This window comes from Mesocricetus auratus, unplaced genomic scaffold (assembly GCF_017639785.1).
Source record: "Mesocricetus auratus isolate SY011 unplaced genomic scaffold, BCM_Maur_2.0 Super-Scaffold_100008, whole genome shotgun sequence".
Classification (NCBI taxonomy): Eukaryota; Metazoa; Chordata; class Mammalia; order Rodentia; family Cricetidae; genus Mesocricetus; species Mesocricetus auratus.
In genome coordinates, this window is record NW_024429192.1 from 34,017,252 (window position 1) to 34,042,974 (window position 25,723).

General features: G+C 36.0%; 3 protein-coding genes across 4 annotated transcripts; 2 read left to right on the forward strand and 1 right to left on the reverse strand.

Annotated features, from left to right (window-relative positions):
- Nucleotides 1-5,024: 5,024 nt before the first annotated feature.
- Nucleotides 5,025-5,945, reverse strand: LOC121141768 (olfactory receptor 5AC1-like). Its single transcript, XM_040750298.1, has one exon. The coding sequence runs from the start codon at nucleotides 5,943-5,945 to the stop codon at nucleotides 5,025-5,027; it is 921 nt and encodes a 306-aa protein (XP_040606232.1).
- Nucleotides 5,946-14,813: 8,868 nt separating this feature from the next.
- Nucleotides 14,814-15,734, forward strand: LOC121141769 (olfactory receptor 5AC1-like). Its single transcript, XM_040750299.1, has one exon. It carries the CDS (start codon nucleotides 14,814-14,816, stop codon nucleotides 15,732-15,734), a length of 921 nt encoding a protein of 306 aa, XP_040606233.1.
- A 6,228-nt stretch (nucleotides 15,735-21,962) lies between these two features.
- Nucleotides 21,963-23,138, forward strand: LOC101844305 (olfactory receptor 5AC1-like). 2 transcript variants are annotated; one of them, XM_040750300.1, is made up of 2 exons: nucleotides 21,963-21,970; nucleotides 22,223-23,138. In XM_040750300.1, exons 1-2 carry the CDS (start codon nucleotides 21,963-21,965, stop codon nucleotides 23,136-23,138), a joined length of 924 nt encoding a protein of 307 aa, XP_040606234.1. The 2 variants fall into 2 exon arrangements, with proteins under 2 accessions (XP_040606234.1, XP_005076802.1); XM_005076745.1 differs by lacking the exon at nucleotides 21,963-21,970 and having other exon boundaries at nucleotides 22,212-23,138.
- Nucleotides 23,139-25,723: the final 2,585 nt, after the last annotated feature.

Here is a 25,723-nt window from a genome sequence, read left to right on the forward strand (position 1 = left end):
ATTTGCTCATTGCTCCTCTCTTTCTGCCACTGGGTTCCATGGGATCAGTTCAGTGTTTAACTGTGGGTGTTCGCCTTTTCTTCCATCAGTCACTGGATGAAGGTTGTAGGAAGGCAAGTTCATTATCAGGAATGGACATTTAAGATAGTTTCTCCACTATTGCTTAGCTTACAAGTTGGTGTCATCTAGACATCTAAACTGGTGCCAGATATCTCTTCAAACCTATGACTCACATATTATAGTATTTCTCATCCTGTTCTCCCCCTATTCTACCCCCCTCTCAACCTTCCTGTTCCCTCATGACCTACTCTCTCTTCCTCTTCTCCCCATCTCTTCTTCCCAGCTCCCACTCTCTCCACACACCCCTCCCATCATGTTCCCAATCTGTTCAGGAGATCTTGCCTCATTCCTCTTCTGTGGGGTACCATGCATATCTCTCTTAAGTTTTTCCTGTTTTGCAGACTCTCTGTCAGTGGAATTGCAGTCTGTAACTATCCTGATCCATGTCTAAAATCCATATATAAGAGAGTACATACCATGTTTGTCTTTTTGTGACTCGGTTACCTCACTCAGGATGGTTTCTTCTAGTACCATCCATTTGCCTGAGAATTTCAAGATTCTATTGTTTTTTTTTCCACTGAGTAGTACTCCATTGTGTAAATATGTACCACATTTTCTCTATCCACTTTTCAGTTGAGAGGCATCTAGGTTGCTTCTAGGTTCTGGCTATTACAAATAATACTGCTATGAACATAGTGGAACAGATGTCCTTATTGTATGAATTTGCATCTTTTGGATACATGCCTAAGAGTGGAACTGCTGGATGTTGTGGCAGATTGATTTCCATTTTCCTGAGTAATCTCCATACTGATTTCCAAAGTGGATGTACAAGTTGGCACTCCCACCAGCAGTGGAGGAGTGTTCCCCTCTCTCCACATCTTCTCCAGTATAAATTGTCTTTAGTGTTTTTTATTTTAGCTATTCTTACAGGAGTAAGATGGTATCTCAGAGTTGTTTTGATTTGCATTTCCCTGATGGTTAAGGATACTGAGCACTTTCTAAAGTGTCTTTCAGCCATTTTAGACTTCCCTATTAAGAATTCTCTATTTAGTTCTGTACCCCACTTTTTAATTGCATCCTCTGGTGTTTTGGAGACTTGTGCTTCTTGAGTTCTTTGTAAATTTTGGAGATCAGCCCTCTGTCAGATGTGGGGTTAGTGATTATCTTTTCCCATTCTGTGGGCTGCCTTTTTGTCTGATAATGCAAATTTATACAGACAATACAGAAACCAATATGACAGTTCCTTAAAAAATGGGAATTGATCTACCTCATGACCCAGTTATGCTTTGGTTGGGCGTGGACCCAAACCATGTGCCATCCTACCACAAGGACACTTGCTCAGCCATGTTCATTGCCACTTTATTAGTAATTATACAAAACTAGAAGCAACATAGATGTTTTTCAACAGAAGAACAGATAAACAAAAGGTGGTACATTTACAAAATGAATTATTACTCAACTGTTTAAATAATATCATCATGAAATTTGCAGATAGAACTAGGAAACACAATTCTGAGTGATGTAACCCAGACCCAGAAAGATAAACATGGTGTTTATTTTATAAGGAGATATTAATTATTCAGTAAATGATAACCAAGCTTTATTCAGAGAGGTTAGATAAAAAGGAAATGCCAAGGGGGAAATGCATGAATCTCCCTGGGAACTGGAAAATGAGTAGATTTTTGCAGGTGGGCTGGAGGCAGGTGGGGATAGGAGTCAGAGGCACAAGATGTAGAAGGGATCAGATGTGTGTGGAGAGATGGGATGGAGGGAGAGAATGTGGAGATAGATGCCAGAATTGTGGGGCATTTTGTGGGTGGTGTGGAAACCTAGTACAATGTAAACTTCCTGGAATCTATGAAGGTGATCCTAGTGATGATTGCTGATAATGGGGAATAGAGTCTCAACTGACCATTTCTTGTATCCAGGCAAGGCTTGCAGTGGTGTGTCTGGGTTGTATTCAGGTAAGTTGTTGGTCAAGGGGGTCCCATGGAAATTCCCAAACAACCCAGGCTGATGCTAAGAACAAATCCCAAAACTGAGAGCAAGACCACGTTGCCAAGGACAACATCCACACAACTCATTGAATGTGGAGAAGTGGAGATGGTACTTATATTGAGCCCTTCCACTATGTTTTAGTCTCCTTGGTGTGGGGAAGTACTCAGTAGACTACCAAAACATAAATTTAAACACCAACTCAGCCATAAAACCTTTGACCTACAATCTGTTCTTACCATAAAATATGGTAAGACGGCAATGATGGCACAGAACTTGTGGGAGTGGCCAAACAAAATTTGATTTGGCTTAAGGACCACTCCATGAGATGGAACCCACACCGGACACTGCTTGGGTAACTAAAAACCAGAAACTAGACAGACCAAAGACTTAGGGTAAAACCAAATAGGAATGTTAAAAAAACAACAAAACAACAGCTACAACATACACATAAACCAAAACAATAAAATTAATCATGATGGTATTCTGCTATACTCACAGATCAGTGCCTTATACAGTCATCATCAGAGAGGCTTCCTCTGGCAGCAGATGGAAGCAATAGAGACCCTCAGCCAGATATTATTTGGAGACAGTCCAATTTAAAATCTCACCAAACCCTTCCCCTCATTTCTCAAGGAATCTGTCAGAAGAGGATGCAGAAATATTGTAGGAGTCAGAGAGGGTGGAAGACACCAGGAGAACAACACCCTCCGAACTGACTGAGCATGGCACATGTGAGCCCACAGAGACTAAAGCCACAAACACATGGCCTACATAGATCTACATCAAGTCCTTTGCATTTATATATTGTAGCTATTCGTTCAGTATTTTTATTGGACTCTTGACAATGAAAACAAGTGGGTCTCTGACTCTTGTGCCTGCTTCTGGGACTCTTTTCCTCTTACTGTGTTGCCATGCCCAACATGAATATGAAAGTCCTTGCTTAATTTTATTATATTTTGTTTCTGACATGTTTGGTTGTTATCTCTTAGAAGCCTTTTCTTTTCTAAAGAGAGTCAGAAAGGGAGTGGGTCTGGAGGGTGTGGTAAGTAGGGAGGAACTGGAATGAATGGAAGGAAGAAAGGCTATAATCAGGATGTATGGTATGATAAAATAACCTATTTTCAATAAAATAAGACAGTATGGGACCATCAAATGTAGGAAAAATCATTGTGAAATGTATTTTTGATGAAAAACAACAGGAAACAGAAGCAGCTTGGCATAGAAAACAATTTTAGATTGTAAATGTTTGGCTCTAACAGTAAATGATTTTTCCAAAATGTAAATGCATACGATGAAACTAGGGGGTTAACTATGTTGTACAATGCATGAAAGATAAAATTTAAAGCTAATGTGCATATTAGTAAGTTCACTAAATTATGTATTGAAAATTCCGTAGGTCAAAATTAAATGCACCGACATAAAAATTAATCCTAACTTTATACTTGCAAAATTAAGGTTATATGTTTATTTTAAAATGAAAAATAGGTTGGAAAAATATTTTTATGCTCTATTCACTTATGGAATTGATTATTCGAAACCCGATGTGGGAGAATGTACTCGCATGCCACCATGACCAGGTTAAAAATATTTTAATGCTTAATGCTAAATTTATATGTTTCCTATAGGGTTGAAATCTTCCCTAGTCGGAATATCAGTGCTTCAGCAGTAGGAAATACTATGCTGGGAGCAGTTATTCTTACTCAAGAATTCTTGATACATTACATATTTTGAGTGTTTTGTTGTTGTTGTTATTGTTTTGTTTATGAGAAGAAACATGGGTAGATAAGGAGGTGAGGAGTATCTGGGAAGTGTTGTAGGAAAGAAAAGAACTTCAGCAATACACATTGTATGGAAACTTTTTATATAAAGAACTTTAAAATAAGCTTTGAAATGACTCATAATTATGTGATATTAAAATAATTTAATCTATTTTAATCATTTAATTGCTAAACTTTGGTAACTTAGCAAATATGACAGAATATCACCCCCCTTAAAAGTCTTGTTAAATCTTACATAGTTATTTTAGAGCTGGGAATATGGCTCAATGGGTAAGAAGGTATGTTGGGCAAGAATGTTTATTCCCTGTATCTATAAAAAGAAAGGATAATCAATATCCACAGCATAGTAGGGGCTGGAGACCAGAGGATCACGGGGACTTTCTGGTCAGAATCCAGACTCAAGGTTAAGTAAGAGATCATTTATCAAAATCACTAAGTTGGAAAATGAAAAAGTAGCTGGGTGGTGGTGGCGCACGCCTTTAATCCTAGCACTCGGGAGGCAGAGGCAGGCGGATCTCTGTGAGTTCGAGGCGGGGCTGGTCTGACAGCCTCCAAAAAAATACAGAGAAACCCTGTTTCGTAAAACCAAAAAAAAAATGAGAAAGTAGGACAACTGATATATTCTGACCTACAGGCATCAGACACACACACACACACACACACACACACACACACACACACACACACACAATGTGAGCAATGGCAAAAGTTAACTACACAAAGTAAGAGATTCCTTGAAACCAAGACATTTTGAGCATCAAATGTGGAATGTAAGTTTTCCTGTAATTATGAGAAGATAAACTTACATTCACAATTTTTAACCATTAAATAAAAATTTACTAAAAGTAGTAAAACATATTTTGAAGAGCATAAATATATTTTAAACAAGGGATTTATATAAAAATAGGAGTTCCTTAGGGAATAGAAATTCACATATATATATATAATCTGATATATTAGAGTTTGCTTATATTACAAGGAGATTTAATTTGTTGAGTTAATTTTTATTTATCTGTATGGATTTAAAATAACAGATAATTGAGATATGCTTTTAAAGTGTACACTAATGATTTAGAAATCTGTGATATTTATGTTGCAATCACTATTAGCTTACTATATGTGATAATACAATATTAGAAATTTTGATGTATTTAAAAATTAAACACCAAAAATTTTTCTGGAAAATATTTATGGTTTTATAAATTTTCTCAGAGCACCTAAAACTTCCTTGTTTCTTAAGCTATAAATAAAGGGGTTTAGCAGAGGTATCACAATGGTGTAGAACAGTGAATACATTTTATCTTTATATTGACTTGGTCCAGACCCAGGGCTCACGTACATGAAGAAGAGAGTGCCATAGAACAAAGACACAGAGAGCAGGTGAGAACTGCAGGTGGAGAAAGCTTTGCTTCTGCCCCTCTCAGACTTAGATTTTAGGATGGAAAAGAGGACACAAGCATAGGATACTATGATACTCATGAAAGTAATAGCTTGTATAACAGCAGCAAAAATGAAGACTACTAATGCATTAATAGATGGGTCAGTGCAAGAAATTGTATAGAGTGGCAAGATCTCACAGTAGAAATGATCTATTACATTGGACCTGCAGAATGTTAATCTAAATAATAATCCTACATGTACAAGTGGATGCAGAAAACCGATTACATATGAAACACTTATGAGGCAAGTGCATACTCTGTTGGACATCACCACAATATAGAGCAGAGGGTTGCATATGGCAACATAGCGGTCATAGGCCATCATTACCAGAAGGAAACATTCTGTGGTTGCACTGGATGCAAAAACGTAATACTGGGCCATGCATTCAAAGAGAGAAATCATTCTACCATTGTCTAAGATGTTGACAAGCATCCTGGGAGTCACTGAGGATGAAGTACAGGCATCAGCAAAGGCTAAACTTCCAAGGAAAATATACATAGGAGTGTGAAGATGGGGATCCTTCCAGATGAGAAAGATTAAGCCAAGGTTGCCCACCATGGTGGTGACATAGATGAGGAAGAACACCAGGAACAGGGGGACTTGCAGGTCTGGACGATCTGTTATTCCTCTGAGAACAAACTCAGTCAGCAGGGTCCTGTTCACCTCCATAACATCCCCTCAGCCTGGTCACTGCAAGGAGATTGAGATGCAGAAGCTGTGACCAAGGTTCAAACAAGATGTAGACATTATGAGCAAGATTCAAACAAGGTGGAGTTGATGTCAGTGTCATATTTCTCTCTCAGATTCTCATTAATCAAGTCATATGTACGTGGAATACTTCTGTATTTACAAATACACCTAACATAGGAAGATTCTTAGCATGGTTTTGAGATATAAGGAGTTTTAATTATATGTATTTATGAGAAATATTAGGAGATAGCCTAAAGACACCAATAAGGTTTTACAGTATACTCACAGTCATTTTAAGGTACCTAGATAGCTATAATGGTTTATATACTAGTAAGAATGGAAATTATTCAATGCATTATATGCTCTGGTTACTTTAAACAATACTGATAAAAGTACAAACTGAATATCAATTTCTCAACTGATTTTCATGTTATTTATAATGAACAACAAAAACAGAAGGAACTTTAGTTTTAACAAGATATCACTATTTTTTCCTAAGAGAAACAAAAATGCAATAAATCAAACTCTTATTTCAAATGAGTATTTTTTAAAATTTCTTCAATTAAAATATATTGACCTGGCATTAGTTCATTTAGAAAACTATTTATGTCTTCTATATTATTACACTGTCATTCTTAGCTCATGACATGAAATCCATAGCTGAGGTGACATAGTCAAAAAATTAAAATAACTGTTACTAGAGGAAGCACATTTTTTTCACACAAACACTAGTGATTTGATGCAAATTAAAGAACAATACAAGAGCTCTCCTTACATTTGCCACTTCAAAAAGGTATGTATCTGACAATGCCTTTTAATAGTTCAATTACACATGCTTCTAAGGAGGTTGTGTCTATACTCCAGTTGCTCCTATAGCAGTACAAAGGAAGTTATCAAAGTTAGTATGTAACATTATAAAAAAGTCACAACCCTATAACAAATAACTTCATGCAAACAAGAAATGCTGTGTGGGAAAAATCAGTCTTCTATAGGGAAGAGCACACCAATTGTTTACCCAGTACTAAGTTGTCAGCCCTGAAAACATATATACAACTGAGAGGGTCGTTTTGTATAGCTAGGAACATATATATATATATATATATATATATATATATATATATGTGTGTGTGTGTGTGTGTGTATATATGTATATATATGTGTGTGTATATATATATGTGTGTGGTGTGTGTGTCTGTGTATAATATATATGTGTATAGGTAAGTACGTATATACATATATGTGCATAACAGTTAAAGAAAAAAAGCCATGAATTTGAAAGAGAGTAGTGGTAGGGATTATATGGATTATATGGGAAGAGTTGGAGAGAGGTAAAAATATGTCTCAAAAATTATATTGAAGAGGAGTGGACTGGGGGTGGGCTAGGGCATCATGAAGGGGGATGTGAGGTGGCAAGTAGGTGGGAGGAAGTGTGGGGGAGAGCTATGGTTGGAATGTAAAATGAAATAAAAAATAAAATGGATAAAAACATGCATACAAATAACACTGAAATAAAAGTATTGAAAAAACAGCCATAATAAGAAGTCACAATGTCATCATTTTCTGGATTTTGTTTAAATGTTCAAACTGTAAATTTTTTTAAATAGAAAATCAGATGAGGAGAACATGATGATGTAAATTAATATAAAATGTCTATGACAAAGATACACAAAGCAAAAATAAACTCTCAAAATAATGTTTGAAAGCTTCACAAATTGGAAAATAGTGAGAAGAATAGCTTATGTTGAAACTTGGCATTAGGAAGGGGAATCCAATTCAAGGTTAACACAGTTCATCATTTAGTAAATGACACATTATGCTTGGTTATGAGCATCAGTAGTGATTCATATATTGAAATCCTTGAATTGCTGATACATGGGTGTGCTTATGCTTCTATATCATGTTGATAAGTTCCTTATGAACTTGCTAATTATTCCATACCACAGTTTGTGGCTACCAGAAACACAATTTCTAAAAACATATGCTTTCTAATTACCCTACCTCAATATGTAAAACTTAGAGTTATTTTAAAAAGCATGATAAGAATAATCTTGAGAGTAAAAATTATATGGATCTGTTAAGGGATTTTTTTCTGAAACAAAGAAGTAATACTGTAGAAATTATTCCTTCTCATTTTTTTTGTTGAGAATGTGAAACAAATTCTTTTTTGGGGGCTTGACTTGGCATCATGACATATTAACTAACAGAGAAGCTGATGAAGAGTCTAATAATTATATGGTATTCCACACTAAATCTGCAGAGGCATCAGACTATTCTTGCTTAGTATCTGCCAAGAGTTCAGTAACGAAAGTGACTCTTCAGATACAAGACTATCCTACATATGTGTAGGAATGCTATCTAAACCATGAACCAGGCAAGAACGGAACTGACTATCCTAAGATGTCACACACTTCTGTGGTTCTCAGAAGTTGAAAAAACCTTTCTGCTAAAGGAAGATTTGCAGAATACAGTTTCTTTGTAAAATATACAGCATATTGGTTTTATTGTATTATTTTACAAAGCACACTAACACATATTTAATTTCAAAATCTTTGAGTCTTAATTGCACCTCTGAATACCTGGGTTATCCTCCCTAATCTAACTCATACATCTTCTTTTTAACTTTTCTCTGAAAAATTTGACTTTACAAAGAAGCATACACTCAGCAATCTATGTCTATAGTTTTTCATTGATGTCAATAATCAGCATAGTGGAAACACTAAGCATAGAGTTCTTCACACATTCACATAATTGACTTCAAATTTCTAGTGCACAAATACCTATGCTTAAAGACTAAGAGGATCTGACAAGATTTTAAAGTTTTTCCCCATCAGTACTGCTTTCTATTCAATAATTCCCCTCACCAGAGATATTCACTGTCTATTAGTACTTTTATGAAAAACTGTTAGTATTAAAAGCTTCTACTCAAAAAAGTAATTACATCCAGATAAAATACTGTAACTCACCTGCTTCCCATAAGATGTATGGATGTGGATGCTATGAGATTTAAGTCATCATGAAGATCTCTTCTGGTGAAGAACAAAAAGAACATAGGCAATTGTTCTCTTCATGTTAATTTTCCTTAGGAAGAGTTAGGATTGAATGATTTTTTTCTCACATCTTAAATGCTTCTTGTGAGTTTAACATTGAAATTCCTTCAATGCTAATAAATGAATCCCAGTAGAATAGCCAATCTCTAGATAGTATTAAAAAATTAAGAAGTCACTAATAGAGAACCTATTATAACAATTGTTTTCGTGTTTTCTTTCTTTTGAAAACAAAAGCATTACAACATAATGAAAATAAAACATGTATTCCATTGGGAGTCTCCTGGTGTTTTAAATGTAACTGACTTTCCTACTTGGCTGTAGATGTGAAGGAAGAAACCAAGAAGAACTACCAGACAGGTGCCATATATGCTGATCCCTGTACATAGGAACAGCTCTGAGACTCGATGAAGCATGATAAATTTTGTTGGCTACAGAGTCCTCATGACTTCTTATTAAATGCCCTCCTTTCTTATGGAGTGAATGGAGATTTATATTACACTTTGGTTATATAGTCCAAATGGATTTACAAAGTTGACAGATATCTTCTACCTGCTCCATCACAGAACAGAGAGTCTTCTTCAGATGATTTGTGCACCAAGAATTCCTCACTTGTGTTAATGTAGATATGTATGCTATCTTTAAATTTTTGTCTATTTTCAGGAAAAAAGGACAAAGCACCAATGAGGACAAGTAGCTCAGGTGACCCCGCCTCTCAGAATGCCTCTGTTGCAGTTTCCTCAAAAATCTGCATCTGGTACAACCTCAAAGCCAGCACAACAGACTACTTCATCCAGGGATTCAGTTAAGCCCTGAACTTCCCGTCACACAGAGACTGGACAGGGAATGATACAGCTAGATTCCAGGACTTTACTATTTTCCCAATTTTCCCAGTGTCCCCTAAAGATGCTATTGCCCCCATACATCAGGAAGTAATTTTGCCCACGTTGCCCAAGATATGGGGTGGGTGTTTTTTGGTCATTCAGGAGGTTATGGATATTTAGTGGGGTTAGTTGCAAGTTGTTATGAGTCATAGTCAGGGATGACATTAAACGAAGGAGGTTAGATTAAGGGATTTCTTTCTCTCCTATCTAGTGAAAAAAAGGGGATGCAGATATAAGAATGATAAGATGAAAGGTAGATTATTAAATCCATGTTTAAACTAAAAGGCAACTACTAGTCTCAAACATTTTACATTGGTGTGGAATTTTGTATACTGATGCAAATTTACGGTTATTTTTGTTACAACATTTTGTGTGTGTGTGTGTTCCTACTCTTGTTTAAGGTATTGTACTTATGCTGCTCATTTCAAAATGTAGTGTAAAGTTCTAGACCTTGAAACCTATTGTTAAACTGTTTAGGATAATTAAGAAATTTAAATTCCAGGACACCCTCCAAAGCAATACAGAGAAACCCTGTCTCGAAAACCAAAAAAAGCAACAAACAAACAAAAAGAAATGCAGGTTAGTGGTCTGCTTTTTTCATAGCACTCAGGTTCACCAGCCCAGGGGTGCCACCACCCACAGTGAGATAGGTCTCTCACATCAATCATCAATCAAGAAAATACCTCACAAACTTGCTCATAGTCTAATCTATTGGGGGCATTATAGCAATTGAGTTTCTTCTTCCAACATGATTCTAGCGTATGTCAAGTTCACATAAAAACTATCCAGCTTAATTGATCATCTTTCTATAGACAAATACAAAACTCAAGTCCAAGTAGATCAATGACCTCGACATAAATCTAGTTACATTGAATCTGATGAAAGAGAAAGTGGGAAGTAGCCTTGAACACATTGTCACAGGAGACCACTTCCTAAACATAATACTAGTAGCATAGACACTGAGAGCAAAAATCAATAAATGGGACTTCCTGAAACTGGAAAACTTCTGTAAGGCAAAGGACATGGTAAATAATAATTAGTTCTCTAGGAAACTCTGAAATATGATTGCCCATATAAAACATAAAAACTAAATTTTATCAGTAAGGAGAAGAACTGCATCCAATGCAGCATCATTCTACAGGAGAAACTCTAAAAACTGTTGTTGTCTTGTTGGATTGGTACCAGCAGCTTTCACTACTTAGATAATGAACAGTATACGTCCAGATGATTCATTTATTTCCTCAAAATCTCATTTATAAACCCTTGTAGCATTAACTATATTCTTTAAAACTCTGTAATACATTTATATATCTGATATTGATGCCACACAGTTGTTACAAATATTACACAAATATTATAAATATCAGTTTCTAAAAATAACTTTAGTGACATAGCTACTTTCCTCCAAGTCCTTTCTATCTTTTCTTTCATAGTATAACAAGATAATTAAGTCGTACACACACTTAAAGTTCAACAAAAAGTTACATTAGTTAAGACCTAGATTAACTTCAAACAGAGGCCATAGTAATGTACCTAAGTCAGCATCACCACAGTTCATTTAGTGTGACACATTATACAATTATGCACATTACATATGATTCATATATTGAAACCCTTTATTAATGATCTACAATAGGAAATTATGCTAATAGTTCCTAAAATAATAATGCTTACTTTAATAATTATTTATCATTTCTCTTAGTTCATTTTCTGACAAGATAAATATTAGTCACAAAAATTATGAACATAATGTTATTAAATTTTATTAAATTGAATCTGTAGATTACTTTTGATAAGACGGTTATTTTTACTATGTTGATCCTACTGATGCATGAGCATAAAAGATCTTTCCATCTTCTAATATCTTTTCCATTTACTTTCTTCAAGAAAACCTGAAGTTCTTGTCATAATAGGTCTTTCACTTGTTTCATTACAATTACTCCAAGATATTTTATATTATTTGTGGCTATTGTGAAGGGTGCTGTTTCCCTGATTTTTCTTAACATGTTTATTGTTTGTATATAGGTGGACTTTACTGATTTTTTAAAGTTAATCTTGTATCTAGCCACATTGCTGAAGGTGTTTATCAGTTGTAGGAGTTCCCTGGTAGAAAATTTAGGGTTACTTATTTATACTATCATATTGATACTACTTTGACTTCTTCTTTTCCAATTTGTCTTCCTTTGATCTCCACTGCTGGTGGGAGTGCCAACTCATACAGCCTCTTTGGAAATCAGTATGGAGATTCCTCAGGAAAATGGGAATTAATCTACCACAAGACCCAGCAATTCCATTCTTAGGCATATATCCAAATGAGGCAAATTCATACAACAAGGGCATCTCCTCCACTATGTTCATAGCAGCATTATTTGTAATAGCCAGAACCTGGAAGCAACCTAGATGCCCCTCAACTGAAGAGTGGATAGAGAAAATGTGGTACATTTACACAATGGAGTATTACTCAGCAGAAAAAAACAATAGAATCTTGAAATTGTCAGTTGTTTTATCCTAAGTCAAATGCAATTGGAAAGTATGTTACATATAAAATACACGAAGACTCTTATTGGAATACATGTTTTATTATCATTAAGCTGTAATGCTTTTGTTTTAGAAAGAAAAAAGATATGTGGAAACAATTGTTATAATAGTATTTCTCATAGAGACTTCTTAAATTTTGCATGCTATCTGGGGACTGGCTATTCTACTGAGATTCTTTTAGTAGCATTGAGGGAATTTCAGTACTAACCTCATAAGTAGTATTTAAGATGTGAGAAAAATCATTCAATCCAAAGTCTTCTTAAGGAAAATAAACATGAAGAGAACAATTGCCTATGCTATTTTCATTCTTCGCTTTAAGAGTTCATCGTGATTATATCTCATGGCATCCACATCCACACATCTTCTTATGGGAATTAGGTGAGGATACAGTATTTTCTTTGGATGCTATTATTTTTTAAAACAGAATATTTTAATACTAAGAGTTGTTTCTTAAAATTGCTAATATACAAGGGACATCTCTAGTGAGAGTATTTATCTACAAAATGGTAAAGAGTACCGATTAGAAAAAAATACTCGAAATATCTTGTGTGATCCTCTTAATCCTTACATATACACTTAGTTATTTTTAGACCAGAAATTTGAACTCAATTGTGTGAATGTGTGAAGAACTCTATGCTTAGCATTTTGGTATTATGTTTATTTACATCAGTGTAAATCGCAGACTTACAGATTGTTAAGGGAATGTTTCTTGGTGAAGCCAAAATTTGGCAGAGAAAAATTTAAAAACAAGATTCACAAGTTGGATTAGGATAGACAACTGAGTTATTTGGAGGTCTAATTGAGACTAAAAGACTTTGAAATAAAAAAATACTCCTGTAAGATAATGCTATAGAATGAATATGCTGGATATTTAACTAAGTGAGTGTTTTCTGATAATGACATTGCAAATCTTCCTGTATCAGAAAGATTTTTCCATTTGCTTTGAACCACAGAAGTGTGTGACATCTTAGGATAGTCACTTTCTCTTCACCTGGTTCATGGTTTTAGATAGCATTCCCAGAAATATGTAGAAAGGATTAGATTAGGTATCTAAGGAGTCAGTTTCACTGTTGAATTCTCAGAAGGTATTAAATAAGGATAATGATGACTTTGGAGATTTAGTGTAGAATACCAAGTAATTATTAGACTCATCTTCAGCTTCCCTGTTAGTTAACATGCTATCATGGTCAATCAAACCACAAACAAAGATTGTGTCCCATATTCTCAGCAAAAAGGAAAGTGATAATTTCTGCAGTATATTTATATATATAGTTACATAAAATAACATTCTCAGTCTATATAATGTACTCATATGTATATGCTTTCAGTGCTGGTCATTTAGTATTGGATAACCAGTTAGTACATTCTTCCATATAGAAGACTGTTTTTCCTACTCAGCAATCCTTGTTTGCATGAAGTTATTTGTTTCAGGGTTGTGACTTTTTTTGTAATGGTATATTCTAACTTTGATAACAAACTATGTAATATTATAGGAGCAACTGGAACATTGTTACCATCTCCTTTGAAGCATGTGTAATTAAACTATTAAAATGTATTGTCAGCTGCATACTTTTTTGAATTGGTAAGTGTAAGGACAGCTCTTGTATTGATCTTTAATATGCAAACAAATCACTAGTGTATGTGTGAATATGTGTGTTTCCTCTTATAACATTTGTTTTAACTGCTTGGCCATATCACCTCAGTTATTGATCCTATGTAATAAGCAAAGAATGAAAGTGTCATAATATAGAACATACCAAATAATTAGTTTCCTAAATGAACCAATGACTGGTCAATATAATTTTATGGTGGAAATTAAAACAATATTTATCTGAAGTAAGAGTTTGATTTGCTATTTTTTGTTTGTCTTAGGAAAAATTAATGATATATATTATTAAAACTAGAGTTCTTTTTGTTTTGTTATTCAGTATAAAGAATTAAGAAGTAGCTGAGGAATTGATTATGCAGCTTTGTATTTTTATCAGTGTTGTTTAAAGTAACTGCTGTGCATAATGCATCAAGTAATTTCCATTCTTATATATAAATTGTTATAGCTATTATACAACTTAGAGTGATTATGACTGCACTCTAAGACCTTATTGGTGTCTTTAGGCTTTTCCTTATATTTCTCATAAAAACATATTAAAATTTGCTGTACCTTATAATCATTCCAAGAATCCTCATATGTTAGGTGTATTTGTAAAAACAAAAGTATTCCATACTCATATGGATTTATTAATGAGAATCTGAGAGAGAAAATATGACACTGACATCAACTCCACCTTGTTTGAATCTTGCTCATAATTTCTACATCTTGTTTGAACCTTGGTCACAGCTTCTACATCTTAGTCTCCTTGCAGTGAGCAGGCTGAGGGGATGTTATGGAGGTGAACAGGACCCTGCTGACTGAGTTTGTTCTCAGAGGAATAACAGATCGTCCAGACCTGCAAGTCCCCCTGTTCCTGGTGTTCTTCCTCATCTATGTCACCACCATGGTGGGCAACCTTGGCTTAATCTTTCTCATCTGGAAGGATCCCCATCTTCACACACCTATGTACATTTTTCTTGGAAGTTTAGCCTTTGCTGATGCCTGTACTTCATCCTCAGTGACTCCCAGGATGCTTGTCAACATCTTAGACAATGGTAGAATGATTTCCCTCTTTGAATGCATGGCCCAGTATTATATTTTTGGATCCAGTGCAACCACAGAATGTTTCCTTCTGGTAATGATGGCCTATGACCGCTATGTTGCCATATGCAACCCTCTGTTCTATCTTGTAGTTATGTCCAACAGAATGTGCACTTGCCTGATAAGTGTTTCATATGTAATCGGTTTTCTGCATCCACTTATACATGTAGGATTATTATTTAGATTAACATTCTGCAGGTCCAATGTAATAGATCATTTCTACTGTGAGATCTTGCCACTCTATACAATTTCTTGCACTGACCCATCTATTAATGCATTAGTGGTCTTCGTTTTTTCTGCTGTCATACAAGCTATTACTTTCATGAGTATCATAGTCTCCTATGCCTGTGTCCTCTTTTCCATCCTAAAAACTAAGTCAGAGGGGAGCAGAAGTAAAGCTTTCTCCACCTGCAGTTCTCACCTGCTCTCTGTGTCTTTGTTCTACGGCACTCTCTTCTTCATGTACGTGAGCCCTGGGTCTGGACCAAGTCAATACAAAGATAAAATGTATTCACTGTTCTACACCATTGTGATACCTCTGCTAAACCCCTTTATTTATAGCTTAAGAAACAAGGAAGTTTTAGGTGCTCTGAGAAAATTTATAAAACCATAAATATTTTCCAGAAAAATTTTTGGTGTTTAATTTTTAAATACATCAAAATTTCTAATCTTGTATTATCACATATAGTAAGCTAATATACTGCTAAATAATGAAATGTAATCTTTTGTCTCTGTGATTGTCATAGAACTATTATGGACTTTTAAATCATTAATGCACACTTTAAAGGCAGATCTCAATTATTTGTTATTTTAAATCCATACAGATAGGTTAAAATTAACTCAGCAAATTAAATATCTTTGTAACATAAACTCAAGTGTTTACAGGTGTATAAATTTTAATAGTCATGTGTGACTATTAAACTCTATATTTGTAGAAATCCTCAGTTTAAAATACATTTATGCTATCCAAAATATGTTCTACTACTTTTAATGTATTTTTATTTAATGGTTAAATGTTGCAAATGTAAGTTTACCCTGTCATAATCACATTTTATATTTGCTATGGAGAAAAATCTTGTTTTTACGTTAAGCTCTTACTCCATGTGGTAACTATCCTAATTGTTCACAGAATATGTGTGTGTGTGTGTGTGTGTGTGTGAGAGAGAGAGAGAGAGAGAGAGAGAGAGAGAGAGAGAGAGAGAGAGAGAGAGAGAGAGAGAGAGAGAGAGAGAGAGAGAGAGAGAGAGAGAGAGAGAGAGAGGTCAGAAAAAGATATCGGTTGTCCTGCTTTTTCATTTTCAACTTAGTCATTTTGAGACAGGACCTCTCACTTAACTTTAAGTCAGGGTCCTGTCCAGCAAGTTCCAGTGATCCTCTGGTCTTCAGCTGCTAGTATGCTTTGGTTAATAGTGAGCCTGTGCATTTTACATGGGTACTGAGGATTCAAACTCAGGTTTGCCCAACAAACTCTCTTATCCATTGGTCCATCTTCCTAGCCCTCGAATGGTTATTTATGTGAGATTTAACAAGACCTTTGAAGAGGTCAATATTTCTCACATTTATTGAAGTCATCAAATTTTAATATTTAAATAACTAATTTTAAGTACTTTAATATTATATAATTCTGAGTCATTTAAAAATTTTTATTTAATAAGTTTTCATACAATATATTTTCTTCACATTCTTTTTCCTCCCCTGATACCTCCCAGATACTCCTCACCTCCAGACCTACCCAAGTTCATGTTTATTTTTTGCAAAAACCAAACAACAGGAAATAAGCAACAAAGACAACATATTCAGAAATATGTAAGTCAGCAAGAATTCTTCAAATAAGAATAATTTTTCCAAACCTAATATTTCTTACGCTGAGACAATCCTATAGGAAAATATATAAATTCAGCATTAGGGCATATTGTTAACTATGACCTGGTGGTATACTGGTATATTCTACTCATTGAGTTTCAAATGCTCCACTCCATAGATGGAAAAGCATAAAAACCTTTGCTATCCAAGCTAGGTGTTTTCCTTTTAAAACAAAAAGACAACCTTAATTTTGTAAATATAAAGTCAGGATTAATTTTTATTTAATTTTGAACTAAGTAATATTTAATAACCTTTCATTTAGTGTAATTAATCATATACAGAGTACCTTTACATTTTATCTTTCATGCATTGTACAACATAGTTTGTCGTCCTAGTTTTATCCTCATGCATTTGGTGATGTTTCCCAAGCCTTAGGTATAGGGGTTGTGTTTCAGACATATCAACTGGGGTTAGATACCCCCTCATTTTGACCAGCCATGGCTTTTGGTAATGGTTTTCATTTGCTACAAAGAGAAGCTTCTTTGATGAGGCATAAGACATACACGTATCTGTGAGTATAGGATGGGCATTTAGAATGAAGTTAGGAATTATACAGGTTTAGGAAGGCAACAACATTGGGTTCTCCTCTAAGATCCATGACCTCAGGAGTGAGACTCTTCCTTTCCAAGTGTTTATCAGGGCACTCCAACAGACTCCTAAAACAACATTGGCTCATTATGCTGCCCTTTGTTGCCTCCTAGAAATTGAAGGTAAATCTCTGTTGTTGAAGACACCATTCACTTTGGACACAGGACACAAAGGAATTGGGATGAATCTGATCCCAAATCCTCCTCCCTGAGGAGTTTTGTAGTGCTGTAATGTGCTTTGAAAATTTGCAAGGTACAGAGGCCATCAATATTCCTACTCATCTGTGGTTTCTATGAACCACAACAATGACCAGCATGACAGATATCCTTAAAAGTGCAATAGTGGCACTCATAGTGGTCAGTAAGCAACACCTGTCTAATTGGTTGTAAGACCCACTCAGCAGGAAGTACATAAAGCCTGGCACTGTATTCTAGCTGACATAACACCTTCAAGTGATTCAGTTCTGTAACGTGTAGTTTTCCTCTGCCAGCCACTTTGGTTTTTCCCCACCAGCCGCTTGGGCTCTGCCACAATTGCAGTCCCCAAATAACGCACAGGAGGCTGTATTAATTATGAAGCTGTTGGCTCTTTTCTTGTTTCTTACTGCCTAATCCATAATTGTTAATCTAAGTATTTCTCTTATCGGAGAAAAGGGTCTAGACATCTTACTTCTCTGGTGGGCTACATTGTCTCTGCCGTGTCTCTCTTTCCCAGCATCCTCCTTGACTCCTATGTCCACCTATCTTGCATTCTTATTGGACAACGGTGCTTTGTTGACATATACACAGGACTTCCCCATCACAGTTCTTCCATACTGACAAACAAATGTACCTGAAACAAAGATACTGCTTGACCTTAATTTCACTGAACTTGTAAAGGTCTTGTAAATTCCTGCTTTCTTATTTAGAACAGTTTTTTAAAAATAAAGTCTTCTGCCCAAATAGTCCCTTTAGAGTTTCTTCTTTAAAGCTGAAGGATTTCCCAGTTTCAGTCTCATGAATTTGTCCTGTTATGAACAGTGATATATTTTACACTATACGTTAGCATTTTCCAGTGGCTCTTAATGTTTTTCAGTCAGATATATAAACCTGATACAACCCTTCAGTACAGATTTGGTTTCCTAAGAACACAAGAGGAAAATTAGGCTTAGGAATGGGATAAAGACCATCTTAGGTTTGAACTTGTTAAATGTCAAGTGCCTTTGGTATTTGTTACATGAAAATACAGTTAATTAGAGAGTTTTGATTGTGCTCAATTATGGAAAATAACAGGAAGGAAAACAAACGCACTGTAAATTCTGTTTATTATAAGTGCTAAACAAGCCCCTGCAGAGCATCTGAGTTACACATGCACACTCTTAATTGATGCTTTGTGTGGATGATTTAATGATGGTTGGCAATGCCCAGTAGAACAATGCAGGCATCATCCCATTGGGAGTCTTTTCAACGTACTCAGGGAACTTCAACATTATTTAAAGGGTGGGTTCACAGTAGATGAAAGAAATGCTATCCTGCTCCAGTTTGGAGCTTTTGAGGAAAATTTGTACACAAATAACACTGCCTCATTCTGTACTTTGCATGGTTCTTCCAGAATATGAACATGGTTCCAGGTTTCCAATGTTTTGCAGGGATTGGGTGAGAGTGGAGATATTTTCATGATTTTCACTGTTACAAAGTTGCTTTTTTTCTGTTAAAATATAGAAGCAGCTCCAGGCATAGAAATTGATGCTCATTGTTGATGCTCCATTAATATTTCATGGTGGAAGGGGCAGCACTGTTAAGAAATTTGCATTAATTAATAGAGTAGTGAAACCCAAGCGAGTAATTTCCCCCTCATATATTTTATATACAAAAATCACAAAGTTTATTAGTTTTTTGCCTCAAATGAATTCTGCATGATCTGAAACGGCAAATATCAGCAGTTTGAGAATATGAAGAATCTTGAGTCTTAGAAGATATGTATCTAATAAGTTATAATTTTAAACAGTATTTGGTTTTCTTTTGCATAATAGAGTTTGTGTAGATATTTAAAAGAATTCCGAGTTGCTCCCATTCTTGCATTTTCAGTGAAGACAGAACAACTAGACAGAACATGTTCATTCTGCATGGTGATATGTATTGTGACAGCTGATATTTTAAAACTAGATGAACATAGATTTTCTAATACTATAATTAAAATTTTATTGTTTTTAAGTATTAGCTATTCCTATCAAATTATTTATGCTTTCTATATATGGAAACATAATAACATATATTCTTTTTTTAATTTTTTTTAATTTATTATTATTTTTTTTATTTTCCATTTTAAATTTAGATAAGAAACAAGGTTGCTTCACAAGTCAGTTCGAGGTCCCTCTCCCTTTCCCTCCCCTCCTCCCGTGCCCTCCCATAACATATATTCTTGCATTTATTTTTCCTTAAAATATTCATATAAAAACTGGATATTCTTTCAGAAATGGTCAAGAATGAAAATGTCTCTATTCATGTTTGTATTACATGTCCTTTTATGATAGGGTCAGAAATAAAGAACACAGGAATAAGCTGTATCAGAACAGTGTTGGACAAACAACAACTTTCATTTTTTGTCAATCTGACTCTTTATTTTATATAATTAAAGATAAGTTTGAGTTTTTAGAGAAGGTATCTATGCTCTATGCTAAAAAGTTTCCTCACTTAAAATATCCAAGTCAGTGGTTCTCATCCTGTGTATCGTGACCCCCACCTAAGACAATAGGAAAACACAGATATTTATATTACAATTCATAACAGTAGCACAATTACAGCTATGAAGTAACAATGAAAAAATTATATGTTAGAGGGTCACCACAGCATGAGACACTGTATTAAAGGATCACCGTGTTAGGAACCTTGAGAACCAATGGCAAGTAAATATGGTTCTTTTCCTCAGTGTCATTTCTGAACTTAGCTGAGTTTTAGTTGCAAAATTAAAGATGAAGAGCTACTCGTTTACACTGGAATTTTTCAGTGCAGAAATACCCCTACAAAAAATGGCAACATGAAGTCACTTCTCCTTTGTTTCTGCCTCTATTCTATACCATTAACATGTAGAAGCCCGATTTCTTTCTTGTATCTCCCCTCACAAAATAAAACAATTCCATGCCCCAAAGAGAGTAATGTATTTAGCATCCTTTAAAAACATGTAAAATATATTTTTAAATGCTTGTTTTTATACAAAATTATTGACTGTATGGCAATAATTATTTTCATTAGGTTATATGTTACTCTTAAGATTTGATACTTTCTGGCAATCTCCAGTTTTTGTTGCCATTTCTCCTTTCATCACCAAATTTTAGTCTATATTATGAATTATCATATTTTCTCCTATTTCTTCATTCTAGATATGCGGGTTCCTTCACACCTTGAAAAATAATGCATTGCATATTACACACACACACACACACACACACACACACGCACTGACACACACAAACACAAAGAGAGAGGGAGAGAGAGATTAATCCTTGTGTATTTATGCTTTTATTTCTAGGGTATGTTCTTTGTCTTTAAGATACTGTTTGTCGTTGCTGTGGTTTGTTTGATACTGAATTTCTACCTTTGGATAATAGCGCAAACCTACCCTTTCTTTGCCATGTGTTGCTTTCTAAGTTTTGTGTTCCATGGTGTGAGCGTGGAGCCTAGTTTATTGTAGTGATAATTTGTATGTAATCTAACAAATAAAGCTTCCCTGAAGATCAGAAGGCAGAACTAAGTCACTAACTAGCCATAGAAGACAGGCTCCACTTTTAATCCTAGCACTTTGGAGACGGAGGCAGATGGATTTCTGTGAGTTCAAGGCCATCCTGGGGTACAAGAGAATTAATCAGTCTGAAAGGGAAACAGAGCTGACACCGTTGATGCCAGCACTTGGGGTGAAACGCCTTTAATCCCAGCACTAAAGTTGAGTATAAGGCAGGAGCTCAGTGCATTCTCAGGGCAGTCTGAGGTGTGGTGGAGAGCATCACAGTCTGCAGTCACACTGGGGGACAGGATCACCCCTCATTGGTCTGAGCCTTTGTAGAGTTGAGAACTCTCTAGTGGCTGGCTGCTTTGCTTTTCTGATCTTCAGCTTGAACCCTGATATCTATCTCTGGGTTTTTATTATTCATGCCATAGGTTATTATTTCTAAACACATAGCTGGTAGTTACAGACATTCTTTCCAGTTTGAATCTAAAATTTTTATTGTTTCATATCAGTCATATGCACACTAGAATTCATTTTTAATCTCTCCATTCTGTCCACTTACTCTCTTGTCCTAATGTTTTGCTCATTAAGCCTTTAACTTAGTTCACTATTAACTCCGCTTGACTGTTCTTACTCCTTATATTACCCAATATTAACTAATTTTTCATATGAACTTCAAGATGAATGCATGAAGGTGTAGAAACCTTTGCTGGACTGAAAAGTAAAGTATTTGCATTAAATTTACATGTCTCTTTGTGTTCATTTTTTAATTATAAGAAACTTTAAGTAAATATAAGTAAAGAAGTAAAAGTAAACATTTAATACTAGTAGAGAAGCATCACATAGGAATACATTAGTAGCACAAAATGCCCACCATCTTACAATTCTGTCTGGTTGTTTCTCACCTTTTTCATCTTAGTGATTGTCCAGGTCAGATATGGCGGGAAGAAACCAGACTCTCGCGACTGAGCTTGTCCTCACAGGACTCACTGAGCGTCCCGAGTTGCAGGTGCCACTCTTCCTGGTGTTCTTCGTCATCTACCTCGTCACCATGGTGGGCAACCTTGGCCTGATTGCTCTCATCTGGAAGGACCCCCACCTTCATACTACTCCCATGTACTTATTCCTCAGCAGTTTAGCTTTTGCCGATGCGTGCACTTCCTCTTCTGTGACCCCCAAGATGCTTGTCAATTTTTTATCTACAGATCGTGAGATGTCTCTGACTGAGTGCTTCACCCAATTTTACTTTTTTTGCTCTAGTGCAACCACGGAATGTTTCCTCCTGCTGGTGATGGCCTATGACCGATATGTCGCCATATGCAACCCCCTGCTTTATCCAGTGGTGATGTCCAATAAGCTCTGTGCTCAGTTTATAGTTGTTACGTATTTTATAGGTATTCTGAATTCAACAATTCATGTGGGGTTGTTAGTTAGGTTAACTTTCTGCAGGTCCAATGTTATACATTATTTCTATTGTGAAATTGTACAATTATTCACAATTTCTTGCACCGATCCTACACTTAACATGCTGGTGGTTTTCATCTGCTCAATCTTTATACAATCCTTCACATTTGCAAACATTGCAGTCTCTTATACCCGTGTGCTCTTCACCATCCTGAGAAAGAAGTCCGAGAAGGGCAGAAGCAAAGCTTTCTCTACCTGCAGTGCCCACCTGCTCTCTGTCTCTTTGTTCTATGGAAATCTCTTCCTCATTTATATCCGTCCTGGGTCTGGACCAGCTGAAGATAAGGAAAAATTGTATTCTTTATTTTACACAATAATAATCCCCTTGCTAAATCCATTTATTTATAGTCTGAGGAATAAAGAAGTTTTAGGAGCCCTGAGACGACTAATAAAGAAATAAACACAGCTGACCCGAACTAGTGGGAACTCATGTTCTCTGGACCCACAGCTAGGGAGCCTGCACAGGACTGACCTAAGCCCCTGCATGTAGGTGACAGTTGTGTAGTTTGGCCTGGCTGAGGGCCCCTAGCAGTGGGATCAGAACCTGTCCCTGGTGCATGAGCTGGCATTTTAGAACTTATACCTGGGATGCCTTGATGCAGTGGGGGGAGCTTAATCATGCCTCAACTTGATATGCCACGGAAGGCCTGCTTCTTTCTAAATAGAGGAGGAGTGTATTGGAAAGGGGGTGTGGATGGGGAGTGAGAGAGAAAATGGGAAAAGAGGAGGGAAGGGAAATTGTGGTTGGTATGTAAAATAAATGGAAAAATTAATAAAAAAATGTCGGGGAAAACGAAACAAACATTTGTTGCAAGTTTCAAGTGTTTTGTTTGTTCTGATATCATACAATCAGAACAAAGCACAAACAAAAACAACAAACCCCAAGTTCACTGTATGAGCCACTACTCTGCCTATTAGCTGCTATTCAGGATGTTTGTGAGCTCAGTATGAAGGCACGCAGTTTAATGTTGGGGTCTAGCTGCTGTGTGGACATTTCCTGTACGTGAGTTTAGTGCTGGAGAGTTAACATTGTCTATAGCCACCTTGTTCAGGAGCATTGTGCTCAGTTATATATCAGCATTTTTGTAAACTAGCCATTTCCTCGGGATTTCCACAGTTATAAGCAGCCACTGGTGATTTTACTGATAAATAATGAGAAACATTAACTGGAAAAATGAATAAGAAGGTAGCCACTAGGGTAAAAGTTAACAACTGAACTGTTGCTTATACCTGCCGGGAGAGGGAAAACCAGATGGGAACAAATACAGAGACCCAGTGACGGCATTACTGAAAGAGTGAGATTTTGGAACACTGAGCCCTAAATGAGAGGTCTCCATCAAATCTCTCCTTTAGAGTTCAGAGAGCCCCATGGAACAGGAGGCAGAAAGAATGTAAGAGCCAGAGGGCGTGGAAATAAGAAAACAAGGCCCTTTCAACCAACATGAGCCAGACTCACATGAACTGGATACTCAAGCAGCATCGAAAGAGCCCGCTCAGGTCTGCACCAGGTCCTCTGTGTATTTGTTTTTGCTTCCAGTTAGTGTTTTTATGAGATTCTGGAGTTTGCAAAGAATGTGCCTTCTCTTGGGCTCTTTTCCTTCTGTTTGTTTTGTCTGAGTTTGATGTGATATGTTTTCTTTTATCTTCTCATATTTTATTTTGTTATATTTAAAAACGAATGAATGAAAACCTAGCCACTAAATAAAGGTTAACAACTGAACTGTCACTTACACCTGCTAGGAGAGGGGAAATCAGTTTTCTCCAGTAGAATGACACTGGGTATATCTGTTAGTATTCAGGAATCTGTACTGGCCTGTCCTTGGGGTTCTGACAGGATTCACCCTCAGCTGCAGCCACTAAGAGCACCACCTGTGCACATTCACTGTGTTCCCTTTTAACAGGTCTCTGCCTACCTCACATCCCTCTCTCTCCTTTCTCTCTCTCTCTGTGTCTGTTTCCCTTCCTCTCCCCCTCCCTCTCCATGTCCACCTCTCCCCCTTTTTCCTCTCCCATCTCTCCTGTCTCCCTTTCCCCTTTTTATGATCCCTTTCCGTAATAAAATACCCCTCTGCTTGAACCCTGTCAAATGGTGATTTTTCTCTCACATGCCACTTTTCTTAAATTACAACAGTAACCACTACTTCAGAATACGTTCAGGAGTAGTTGACTAACATATAAGGGACTCCATAGTGTGTGTGTGTGTGTGTGTGTGTGTGTGTGTGTGTGTGTGCGCGTGCTCGCGCACGTGCTTTATTTGGTTACAGTTTGATTTTTTCTTTTTGGGTATGACTTTATTTATTGGTTTGAAGGCTCTTGTGTTGTTGTTTTGTTTGTTATTTGAGAAAGGATTTATAGTTGGGTGTGTAGAAAAGGGGAGATGATCTTGAATGACTTGGAGGAGGGGGAAATATGATATAATATATTTAAAATTGTTTTAAATAATAAGGCACTTCCTGCATAGTCTAGCAACCTGAGCTTGACCCTCAGGACCCTTGGGTGAAAGACCTAACTACTGAGAGTTGTCTTCTGAGCTCTACATGTACACAGTGGCAAGTACACGCTCACCTTATGCACGTATTTATGTACATGCAAATAAATACATGTCATTAAAATTTTAAATATTTGCAATTTAATAGATAAATAGAATTAAGCTGGCCTAAAGTGTTGCACATCACTTTATTAATATCTCTTTTAACACCTCTAAATGATACTTTTGTTAATTACATTACATGTAGTGTAATACTCAATAATTTTATGTTTAAAAACATTTAAATGTAACAAAACAGTTGTACACTTCAGCCCTGTGATTGCATTGTTGTTTCTATCTATTTTTGTAGAAGGTTCCCATGCAAAATTCAGGGAGACTTAATCTGGTATACAAAACTGGCAATGTGAAGATAGCAAGTTAAAATTTGCCATTTATTAATAAACATAAATTCTCTCTCTCTCTCTCTCTCTCTCTCTCTCTCTCTCTCTCTCTCTCTC